We start from the raw sequence: 12,986 nt of genomic DNA, 5'->3' as shown, positions 1-12,986 counted from the left end.
TTGGGGGATTCCCCCATTAATACTATTGATGCATCTGAGGTCCAGCAGGGCTAAAAAAGGCTGTGAATCTGGACTCTTTAGCAACATCCTGTCACTTCACAGCCACTAACTTCATTCCACAAGTCCAGTCTTTCACACACATGCAATGGATATCAGACAAAGGAAACTAGTGACCCTGCTGAGATGAAATGTCAACATCTCCAGTATGGATTTAGTTGGCTCCCAGCTATTTCCCATGGCAAATTCCTGCTACTGTGTGGAGGAATTTGAGATATATTATCATTGATCTTATCCCAGAATCATTAACACATTCCAGTAACCCTAACCCTAACCCTGTGTGATAAAAAAGATGCTACATGTTTAAATGTTTTGGTGACACTGAGTTATCAGTTCAACTCAGTGGTCTGTAATTTGTGCAGGTGTAGTCTTTTGTGTCTACTTGAGCACTTCGCATTTCTGATCTTGTGTCTAGTGTCTAATCCTAAAAATCAAGTTGAAACAGGAAACCCCACAAATTACACTTACACAAATCCCATATGACTACACATTAATAAAAACTTTTACTAAACATCACCCTATAAAGATACAATGCCTCTATGATGGATTGCTGTAAAAACAATACTGACAAAAAATATACAGTACAATTAAACACGTGTCTACACACACACACACACACACACCACACACACACACACACACAAACACACAAACACGTGCACACACACACACACACACAGGAGGAGGATGTCATACATGACATTCCATTAACTGCACCAGAAACATTTCTCCCATATATGGCTCCAGCAAGCTGCCGAGGTTGAGACCAGCTGTAGTTCAAACTAAGATCTTAAAGTGACGGCTTGGACATGACTGATGCTCTGCTGAGGCAGAGTTTGTATTTCAGCTCTGCTGTGTCATATCACATCCAGTTTATCACTTTGAAATAGTTTTAATACTCTATCTTTTTTTAAACAGCTTGTACACCAGAATGTGAACCACTAACCTCCCCAGACACAGACAGGGATAAATACAACCAAACTTTTCCAATGTTCCCTGATAAAGAAAGTGTGATAGTTGAGGAAATGGTCTGATGTGATCAAAGAATTTGCTGCATCCTGGCCTCAGTAAATGTTGTATAAAGAGCCTTGAGCACATCACTGAGGAATAAGATCCCTTCCTCTCATTTCCTTTACTGGGATTAGTGGATGCTGAGCAGAAAGGTGCTGCTGTTAACTCAAAGATAATAAATGACATATTGTTAACCTGTACCAGCTGGATGAGGCTTTTCAGACAAGGTTTTATCATATTTGGTGTAATTGTTTTAAGTAGTTATAATTACACATCAAATACACCATATTTAAATTGGACCATGATCTGAGCATTCAACAGTTCTACAAAATAAAAGCCCTTTAAGACACCTAAACACAGAAAGAACATGTAGTTAAATGATCAATTAACTTTGTTTTCTATCATTTAAAAGTCAAGTTCAGTCCAAAGATCAGCCCAGTTTAACCCTGGATGTCCCATCCACCAGTCAAAGTCCTCAGTAATTACTTTAAAACAAATAAGTAAACAAAATGGAACCCAAACATTTGGAGAGCTAATCTGGTTCTTCCATCAGGATGCGGGCCATACTTCCTGACCGAGGTTTCTGAGAGTAGCACGAGGCCACAGTCCTCTGGGAGTGCTGAGAATGCATTACAGCACATCCAGCTTGGCTCTATTTGAATATAACACAACTTCAAAGCAATACAATCTGACAAACTAAAACACTAAAGCATCCATCCAGCAACATCCCCAAGAAATGTCACTTTTATATCAAAGTGTTACATTGTTGCTGGTATCGCTGGTGGAGGCCTGGAGCGCTGAGAGAGCAGAGAGCTATCTCGTTTGTTTAACTCTGTTTATGCAAGAATTATGTAACTGTTCTTACATGCACGCGCGCACACACATGCACACACACACACACACACACACACACACACACACACACACACACACACACATCCCCTCCTTGTGGCATTTATGTGACGATTAGGAAAAAAGTTAGATGACAGAGGTGATTTTGAAGGCAACAGATCAGATTCTCACTCACGTGCAGAGAATGGACTGGTCCTCACGATCTGTTGAGACAAAAGAAAGTTTACAGTGTTAGATGACTCCAACGCATTAAAACAATCTACACCATACAAGTGTCAAGATAGCTTATGAAGACTTTAAAATGAGCTGGTGAAACAAAAACAAAACAAAAAAACCCTGAAGTACAAATCTATGTTATTTACTTTTGTATTAAAGGCACTTATTATACTTTTCCCCTTATGTATACAGACATGCACAATTAGCTCAGTACACCTCTGTACATGCTGCATGTACAACCATAAGCTTTTCTCCTGGAAGAAGGTCAGTCTTGTGCTGCACATAAAGCTGAAGTGCAGAACTTGAATATAATTGAATGTCTTTCACATTTAAACCCTTTCCAAATACATTTTTATACAATGCTGATTAAGCCTATCACCGTCAGGTACATCTCTCTGTATTTCACAGTACTCTGGCATTTTAAAATCTGGTGTCTGTGTCAACTTTCCCACACTGGCACACCAGTAGTGATGCCTTTTACATGAACCAACAATGATTGGTGACTGTCTACCAGGGCAGACTGTGTTATTTGTTCTCCCAACAACATTCTGCAAAGACATGCCCCTACTCTGCCTCTGACTGGCTCTGACCCTGATATTCTTACTCTAACCCTAACCAATCTCAGTCCTCCTGCTGAAACCTAACCAACAAAGGCAATGAGTGGTAGCCAATCAGAGGCAGAGTAGAGCGTCTCGTCGCGGACTAGGAAAAAAAATAAGGCGAGTAGGTTGTCCTCAGTGTGGCCCAACCATGTTGCGTTGCCAGGGCCGGGTTGGGCTCATGTAAAAAGCACCAGGGGTCTGTCACAATATCAACAGTGTTTGTGTAATTACTCTCACTGCCAGAAGGAGGAGACAAAAGTTTCGCACTGCACCAGCTGGGACTCAGGTCAAGGCTTAAGGGAGGCTAATTGATGTACGAAAGCTCCCCCATGCCAAAGGAAACATGTCACTCCCACAAAATGTATATTTTCAACCATGAAATTTAACAGTGGATGTGCTGAGCAATGAGTCATTATACCGTCTCTAAAAATACCCTTGGGAGAATCCACTGAGTCCATGTAAGGCTATTTTGTAGTTTTATCCTTCAATATAAATCACTACTGCTAAAGGAGAAATGACTGTTATCAGTTTTTGTGTGTAAGTACATCATGTAATGTAATCTCTTACAGTAAACGGCGTCTTAGAGCTGTACTTAAAAAATGAACCAGTGTGGGAAAAAGACAAGACAAACCATTCATGCACAATTCTTCTCCCACAACTGCATCTGTCATGTGCAGCATTGTAATATTCATATTGTGATTTATCATCTACTTGAACAGGATGTGCACGCACACACACACACACACACACACACACACACACACACACACACACACACACACACACACACACACACACACACACACGCACACATGCACACTCAATTACACTACGCAGCCTGATCTTATCTGTAAACTAGCACGGATTCTGTTTCTCCGTTCAGGTTCAACTCTGGCTCCACAGGTCCCATTCCTAACACACACACACACACCAACACACACACACACACACACACACACACACACACACACAGAGAATGCAGGCCTTCTCTGCACTTCCTAATTAAGTCAGATGTAGAGAGAGAGAGAGAGAGAGAGAGAGAGAGAGAGAGAGAGAGAGAGAGAGAGAGAGAGAGAGAGAGAGAGAGAGAGAGAGAGAGAGAGAGATGTGGCCAGAGTTGTGAGCTTTTGTAAAACATCCAAAAACAACACTCACTCTTGTGCCAAAGTTTTTTTTCCCTCCGTCATAGCTACATTTTAGGAATAGTTTTGCGAAACTGTTTCAGTCATTCATTGTTTCAATAAAACACTCAATTGCTGATCTTGTCATGATCTCTACACCTGTCCACCGTGCACTGTAAACACAACATGTTAATCGTGAGCTGCGGGGAAAGTTTTTTTTATCTCGTGGACATGAAAGAGGGATGGGATCTCAGCCAAGTTCACATGGAGAACGTTTCAAAGCTCAGGACATTTATCTCGATTTGCTGTTGTTCTGCACCACTTCCACTCAAACATGTGAAGTATTGATACTAAAGCACTAATTGTGAAACATCCTGCATCATTAGTCACCATATCATGGGAAATCCCACTACACAGCATCAACAGTAATAACTCCCTCCAAGACAATGTGTTTTTAAATTAGGGTTTGAAAGGGATTATCACCTTGAAGACTATTTAAACTAAAATAAATAAAGTCACTTATCCTAAGTACTTTTCTTCAGAAACTGTGCCATTAACTTATATAAAAAAATTCCCCCTCTCACCCCATGGGGGTGGTGTGTCTTCCTCAAGCTCAGGTCCTCTACCAGAGACCTGGGAGTTTGAGGGTTCTGCAGTAAATGAGCTGTTCCTAGGACTGCACTCTTCCGAACAGGGACCTCAGATGTTGTACTTGGACCCTGCTAGAGCTGGACAGCTCAGTGGTTAATGCTACTGACTTTGACACAGAAGATCAGGATTTGCTTCCCGGTCAGAGGTAACACATATCCGTTGTGGACCCTTGAGCAAGGTCTTTGATGCTGCCGGTCTACTACTAGAGAAGAGAATATGGAACTGTTAGTGCTACTATACAAGTAACTCTAGTGATAGAGATGTGGGATATATTGATACTTCAAAACCCACCATCCAGGCTAATAATGAAACAACTACTAGCCCGATGTTCCAACATCTGCAAACAGCAACTGCTGGATATACAGTATATATGTAAATGTCACATCTAACAAGTCATTTTTAAATATTAACTTTTATGTCTTTTCTTTTTTATTGTTTGTTGCCTCTCTTTTATAGATTGACTCCATTAACTAACATTACAGTCATTTTTTCTGCTGTCTCCTTCATTTGTTTTACTCACCACATGTTACATTTGAAAGCTGGATGGGTGGTCCACAAATTTAAATATCAACTGACAGTTCTTATTTCATGAGCATAAGCACATGTCTGATTTGTTTAGTCTGAAATAAATGTGGGAATATTAAGACACACTCTTTTTGTTTTGCATGTAGTGTGAAGGGTGTCTGACTCATTGATAAACTGAAAATGATCTCTGAGTTGCAGCTGTATTTCTCCTACATGAATGAGCGGAAGAAAATGCCGTCAAGTCCTGATGCAGGGTGTAATCCAAACAACCACACAAACACAGATTAATCTTCCTCCTTGTTTACTCATGACACTGTGTTTATACGTCATAGCTGTGGTGGTAAATACAATAATTTCCTGTGTACTGGCCTGGTGAGACCTAAAATCTTCCAATGTACACATACCAGTGACGGGCAGTTCATTCTTAGAATAAAATAAATCACTGAGCTACATGATCAGACACAAAAAACTAATTTATAATAAGCAAAAGAATTCAGCAAATTGAATTAGTGAATCTAGTGTCGCAGTATATCTTCACACAGTGACACTACAGATGAGAGCTAAAAGTAGCTGCAGTTGCATTGCATACACTGCTCTCTAATCATATCTAGCAGCTGCCAGATATGTGTCAGGTGTCATTTTGGCACCAGTGAAGGTATCCATTCCATTAAAGGTACTATTAGCACTATAAAGCAATTGTGTTAACTCTCTGCACACACAAGAATGCAAATGATATGAGGTGTAGATGAGGTGATACACATTCCTGCCAATGGAAAGAAATGCAGCAATGTGTCAGTAAAGGCAGAGAGGAAGAAGATTGTTAGTGAGTAAACATGGACGTACACAATTTAGGTTTCAAACTCTTAAGAAAAATGGGCTTTGCTTTTGTCAACATGTTTGTTAGGCCTCATTGATACACATATGAGTAACACACGCAGAGTATTTGCTTAAACAGACCACCAAATAAATGGAAATTATAGCTCAAGAGTGAGATTAAGTTGCACTTGCATGAGCTGTGAATGAAATATCTTCTCTTTAACCAGTATTCAAATGTGTGTAAAGTGCTAGTGGACACTAACCCTATCCATGTACTGTTTAGCATACATTAAACTGAGAGTGAGTTTTCTTGGTCAAATAATCCAAATCATCCTGATTGAGTAACGTAAGTGTGTCATCATTTTTATCAGTTCTAGTGTCAGTGGTGCATAGTATCATGATGATTTAAATTGGAAAACTGACAAACAGCAAATTTACCCCAAATTTATGTCAGCTTGTTTCTCTCATGATTAACTATGTTGTGCTTTATCTGTTAATGGACTAAGAGATAAGTGACATATTTGTTATGAACCCTCAAACTGCTGAGAAAGCTGTCTGCACATTCTCAACAAAAAAAATCTAATGAATTGAAAAATGCAACTTTTTAGTTGTTAAACATTCTCTGCTGTAACTATGTATCAGCACAAGTAATTACATTTACCAGAATGTAGTCATAGATTTTAAAGTGATACATCTGATCCTTTCTGTCATATAAAAACGATGGCAGCACTATCCGCAGCCAGAGAGATGGTATGGTAAGGACAATAATCCCAACTACTTTAAAGGTCTTTAAACAATTCCTTTTTAAGATTAATGTAAGTCCTATCCAAACAACTGGTTTCATTTGGAAGCTCTTCAAACCAAAGGAGAAAAGTTAAATCTAAAGCCCATTTAATAGGACCTTTAAACTCTCCTTTCTCACTTGAGAAAAAAACCTCTATTTACACTGACCAAAAGCGAAAAAAATACAGTTAGGAGAATTGAATGAGGAAGGGGATGCAGCTGAGACAGGAAATGTTTTACTACCCTCCACCCATCTCTCAATCCAGATGTCCACTCCTCAGAGAGAACATCCTCACATCAACATTAAATCCAGTGGGCATGACCCCCTGGAACCACAAGAAACAGATTCTATGGGAAACCAGCCACTCTGAAGTCGTTCCACTGCAGGTTTAGCCAAGAGCCATTTACTGTAAGCACAACCTGCCAACACCACTATCATCACCTCCACGAGACACTGAATCTCAAATAGGCCATCAAATTCTACGAACAACTTCAAGATTTTTGCGAGGTTGTATTTTTTGTAGTGCAACGTTTGTAAGGAGCTTGTGGTAGACAGATGAAGCTCTGAGGTTGCTATGCACTGTACATACTAATAAACATAGTTCTGCATTTGAATCTGTCACCATGACAGTGTTGGCCAATTTGTGGTTTTTATTAAATACTTTGTCAACATGACCGAGCTAAAAGCCTGCTGGCTGTCATCACCCACGCAGAAGCAAGACTTTTGACAGCTAATGCCACAGCTCCCTCTTATAAAACTCTTAAAAGTGACACCCAAACACTTCAATTTGACACTTATCAGCAGCTTGCAACTGCACAGGCTTTTGCAGTTTGCTTTATTTGTGAGAGCTGTTAATGAGTTATACCAGCTCTTATGTTGCTTTGTTGCGCCTCAGTTTGATATCTTTCATTTACACACTTCAACTTCATCTTCTGTTTTTTAAAAATCGCCCAGAGAGTCTCTGTGCACTTAACAAGTCCATAGAAACAATGACAGAAAAGAAATACATACATTCACACACACAGGTATAATTGTTAGTATTAAAACAAGGTTTACGTTAGTCATTTTAAAAACAGAGATTATATAACTGTAACAGGGTTGGGGTAGCTACACGACAAAAAGGAAAACAGTTTGTGAGTTGGGTTTCCATCCAATGAAATTAGGAGAGGATTTCAGCCTGGATTTGAAAGGATCAGCAGAGCTTGCCTCCCAAGAGGTGCAGCTCGGTGGGCAAAGGCTCGACCACCGAAAGAGCTGTTATTAAATTGAGGAACGGTTAAGTAACATCAGGCATCAAGGGAACGTAAAGTACGTGATGCAGTATAAGGAACATGAGGTTGGAGATATATGAAGGAGTGAGTCCGTTTAAAGCTTTATAGGTGAATCCCTGCTGTCTATATCAGAATGCACCAGCTGATCAAAATAGATCATGCTGCTCAATCAGAAGGAAATGAGTGACGTAGATAGGTCACAATTTTAATGTGAGTGGTGCAAAAGTCGTACCTTGCATCATGTTTCTGTAGGCGTTGTCCGTGATTGAGTAGATATGAGGGGGCACTTCATGTCGTTTCTTCCCTTTGTACATGTCAATGATCTTCTCTGAGTAGATGGGCAGCATTTTATAGGGGTTCACCACCACGCAGAACAGGCCAGAGTACGTCTGAGAGCAGAGACCACAAGGAAGAGAATATGTTAGCACTATTTGTACATCTTTGTGTTCTTGAATTAAAGATGGTGGAAACAAGGTTGGAATCAAAAGAAAAAAGACTGAAACATGAGAATCCTCTGATATAATGACCTTTTTGGGCTTTTTCGGTCCTTTAAGCAGCTAGTCAAGAATCAGGCCTTGCATTTCTCATTTGTGTGTAGTCATGCATGTGTTTCGGCGTGAGTGAATCATCACTTTTTTTGCTGCATACTTACGTAAATGAGCCCAGAGAAGTACCTCTCGCGGAGATTGTGCAACACAGAGGCCTCGTTCAGGCAGGTGAGCTCAGCCATGTCCTCCACCTTGCTGAATTTGGGCGGGTTCATCTTCTGGATGTCATCCTTGTTGACTGTTGCCTTCTTACCGTTGTCAGCCAGCTCCACCAGCACCTCGTCGCCGTGCTCCTCCTTGATGCTAGCCGCCTCGAAGCCATGCTTCTCCGATGGGACCCACACAAGCTTCTTGGCTGCCCAGTCGGCCTGAGCCATAGGGCTGTTTAGGAAATCTTTGTCCACGAAGAGGAACTTTTCATCCTCGGTTGGGGCCTTCTTAGACATCTTGGATTAAGGCGGAGGGCCAACTGTTGGAGGGAATAAATGAATGGGGCATCAGTGTGGGGGAAAACGATTAAAGGAAGCAGAGACGGAAGGGAGGCAGAAAGTAAGGAAGGAACTAATGAAGGAAAGACCAGAGGCAAAAGGGAACAAAGCAAAGCAGGAAGGCAGGAAGTAAATAAAGATGAGAGGGCAAGAAAATAAGTTTCAACACAAATTTAACATCTCACAGGACATGATGTAGCAATCAGTGAAGTGTTTTTACTGCAACGATCCTCTGCTGACAGGTTGTACACAGGGTTAAGTAAACACTGCGCTGAGTGATGCGTGTCTTAGGACAGGAGACATGCTACTAAAGTTGCCTTGTGCCTGTGGCTGCACTGTAACTCAAAGGGTTAACATGTTTCATCCATCGGGGAGCTCCAGAGCGCAGTCATTCTCACAGACCTCCACCCCCTCTTGACCCTACACTTTCACACACGCCACAAGGGAGACGCACAAACAATTCTCCTCCCTGATTTAGATAGGAAGATTGAGGCTGGGGAAATTGATTTTAATTAACTCTGTAAGAAAGACCAGTTCTATTTTCTCAACAGTTTTATCTGAAAGAACTCCAAAACCATTAATGATCTTTGGCTTTTTACTCATACTCTTATCGTTAAGTCATTGCTTAATTGACAGCACCCATTTTTTCCATGTCTATCCCCCTCCATCTCTCTCTCTCTCTCTGTCTGTCTGTCTGCTAGGAGGCTTCAGTCTCGTGCTGTGACCATATATGGACCGCTTCTCTGGAGCAGGACTCTTTTCTGCGGACCTAAACAGCAAGGCAAGTGAACTCCCTAACAAAGCCCATATAGGGAATAGTATGTCTCTTGCTGGCCTCGTCGTTTACTCCAAAATGATAACAGCGAGGCAGAGAGCCTGTGGGGGCGTGGGGGGCCTGGGCTTCAACAATCATGCATCATATGGGCCCCTAATGGCATTCATTTTTAAAATGCAACAGTCAATGGCTAAATGAGCTAGCGTCTGGGACGTGCTGGCGTTGTGAGAGCCACCTGATCAACGTAAACAGTAATAGTTGCACCTGCACTTCACTCTGCTGAAGTGCAGGTAAGAAATATGGCTTGATAAACATTTCAATACATCACTGTGTTTTGCAACATATGTGTGAATGTTTTTGGTCCAGTGGGTTTAAAACTACTTTGTGTTGGGTGGGATTGGCCTCACACTTTAAACTGGCATACACTGTAATTGAGTGGGAACTATGTAAAAAAAACACAAACCTCCTGAGAAAGCCCATAAATGTGCCCCAGGGACCGGCCAAGCAAGACCAAACCACCCAGTGGATGAGCCAGTGAGCCGAACATACTTCAGAGGAAACAAGGGAAGGGACCAGCTGATGCTTTGATGAGCAGCTATTTTTCTGGATGAAAGTAAACAGACCTTTCCTGCCCCCTCCTCACTTGCTGAAGTATGTGTAGCCAATCTAGGTCCTCCTCCTCACTCCCTTTAACTTTCCTCACCACTAAGGCTTAATACCTTTGTAAAGCCTCCTCTCTCTCTCTCTCTCTCTCTCTCTCTCTCTCTCTCTCTGTCAGCACAGATTTGTATCAGCCAGTGAACTGAGGTCAGCTGTCTCAAGTGGAGATGACAGGATGATTTGATACAAACTGATTGAAACCTTAAAGGATGACACAGGACATTTGTTAGACTTGACAACCCTTATTTAATCACTAACAATCTGTTGTTTAATTTGAACTCACTATAAAACAGGAACATCTCAAGACTCAGCACACAAACTCACTGATCTGCTTTTTAACCATTAAGTTAAAGCAGTATCAGATTTCTGTTAAGATGATCGAATCTGTCACCATTATTATGTCTAAAGAGCATTACACTAAGGCTGAGAAGAACAAAATCAACAAATATCTTGTGTTTCCAATAATGGGACATATTCTGTATTTAATAATCTCTGTCAAAATAATAAACAAGTGGAAACACCCAAGAGACTACGAGAGCTTTCTATTTGTGGGTGAAAGAGGGTGACCTGTAGGGCCTGTGAATGATTTTAGTCATTTCCTTTCTTGGCTGTTTCACAGACATTCTTCCTGCTATCATCTTGTTAATAAACCTTGACACATTAGGATTTAATGTGTCAAGGATTTACAATATAGTTAGCATGAACTTAATTCGATGATGGAGCCTGAAACAGACTAATGACAATACTTGATTTATCCCATTAGAGACAAGATCTTGCTTGAGATGCAACTGCAGGAAAATGGCAGCAACATGCAAAGTTTAAATACAAATAAACCAGATAAATAAATGCTCTGAGAAAAGTTAAGAAAACACATACAAAAAAACACGAGAAATGATAAGTCAAGCATTCTTTGCCTTGGTATTTTGTCAAACTGGGCATCATGTTCTGATTTGTCTACTTCCTGCTACTGAGAGTTCTCGTCAGTGAACTGAGGTTAAATGAGAAGCGCTAATGCTGCTTTGTCTTTATGAATATTTCCTAAAATTCATAAAATGAATGCATAAATGGTTATAGAGAAGTTATTTCTAGTTCATTTGTGGATATTATATAATTAATGGGGATAACTATATATAGAGAAAACTAGCTATAAAATAAAATCAGTCTGTCATGGAAGATTTGACAAACACCTTCAGCACCACAGTATCACTTATGGTTACATGTGAAAATGGTGAGAGCTCAGTTCTCACCAGCGTGTGCATCACCAGCCACAGTGCTCAACGGTTTGACAGACAAGCAACTTTATACCATATTTGGAGAACAGGAAACTCCATGGTTACAGTCTTTACTGAGGTACTCAGCCCCCCCCTTACTTCCTATACTGTGCTGAGGTGCGGTGAATGCAGATTGAACATTTCACAGATCTTTATAAAACTTAACACTTTACCACAGACTGTATATAGATGTATTCATGCAGTTTACTCTGTCAGACACTTGGTCAGAATTAATGAGAATGATTCATACACTCGTTACAGTAACATGAGCACCTGTCTGTGCTCCAAACAGCCTCATGTTCTCTTAATAGTGAAAAATAGTGAAAAGTAATGCAAATAGCAAACAAAGACACACTTTCATTTCAAATATTTCAACATGCAGGTAAGCTTATTTTCTAAATGACGTCTTATTACAGGAAAAAATTGCTAGCACCAATCCCCATTTTACTCAATACACTTAACATGCACATAACGTGCATGTACAAAATTCAAATGAAAAAAAAAGTCCACTTCCTCAAACGCACACTAAGTTTGTTTCGAGTGAGGAGGATGCGGTTTGACAGTGCACTAACTTAGAGCATCACTACTCGAGAAAAAAGAAAGGCATACTTACACAGCCTAATATGAAGAAATGTCTTAACAGTGGAACTTTGGATTTGGAAAGATATGGTTTGGAGGGTCCGGCACTGACGAGGTACTCCAAAAACAAACAGTCCAAATGACCCCCGTCAAATTCAGAGCCTTACCATTTAAACTGCGCACTGTTGCTCGAGGGTGGAGCTGCACGAACTCGACCCTCCTCCTGCAGCATCGTTCAGCTTGCAGGAGGCTTGGAGGCTGTGCGCATGCGCACTGCGGACACCGGCAGGTTGACGAGTCCCGGCCAAGTATGACGTGAATTAAGTGGTGCTGAATGGATGAGAAAGCATTAAGTGACAGAGGATTAAGATATGAGATTAAGATATAAAATCCACAATATAATAAATAGAACATAGGACGTGTGTGTGTTTGTAGGCCATGTGCAATACGGTGTCGAATATCTGTATCTGTTTAGTGGAGTGTAAGTAAATGTACTGTACTTAATGCTACTTTATACTCCTACTGCAGTGCATGTCAGAAGGGATATTGTACTTATTGCACTCCACTTATATGACCACGTATAAAGGTACCATGAGCCACTACAACATTAAAATGCATGTTTATGTGTCGGTATAATCACAAAGGGTGCAGGTTGCTAATATGTAACCCAACAGAGTTCATTCTTTTTTCCTTTGGTACATATACATATACACATAGGCCTATACATAGAATATTTTTTGATAATAATGTACTGAATGC

At 40.6% G+C, this 12,986-nt stretch overlaps 1 protein-coding gene across 3 annotated transcripts in view; it reads right to left on the bottom strand.

Moving 5' to 3' along the window:
* myh11a (myosin, heavy chain 11a, smooth muscle) overlaps positions 1 to 12,399 on the bottom strand; it is a 30,387-nt gene extending 17,988 nt beyond the window's left edge. For all 3 annotated transcript variants that reach the window (XM_053336075.1, XM_053336080.1, XM_053336088.1), the window contains exons 1-4: positions 12,262 to 12,399; positions 8,559 to 8,923; positions 8,139 to 8,295; positions 2,096 to 2,123 (exon numbers count right to left, since the gene is read on the bottom strand). In XM_053336075.1, coding sequence (XP_053192050.1) covers positions 2,096 to 2,123; positions 8,139 to 8,295; positions 8,559 to 8,900 — 527 coding nt within the window. In that variant the 5' untranslated portion in view covers positions 8,901 to 8,923; positions 12,262 to 12,399. The remainder of the gene's footprint in view (positions 1 to 2,095; positions 2,124 to 8,138; positions 8,296 to 8,558; positions 8,924 to 12,261) is intronic.
* Between the last annotated feature and the right edge of the window lie 587 nt (positions 12,400 to 12,986).

The sequence above is a fragment of the Scomber japonicus genome, chromosome 2 (assembly GCF_027409825.1).
Source record: "Scomber japonicus isolate fScoJap1 chromosome 2, fScoJap1.pri, whole genome shotgun sequence".
Lineage (NCBI taxonomy): Eukaryota > Metazoa > Chordata > Actinopteri > Scombriformes > Scombridae > Scomber > Scomber japonicus.
Note: the sequence above shows the minus strand (reverse complement) of the source record. Positions and strands in the feature narration are given on the sequence as shown.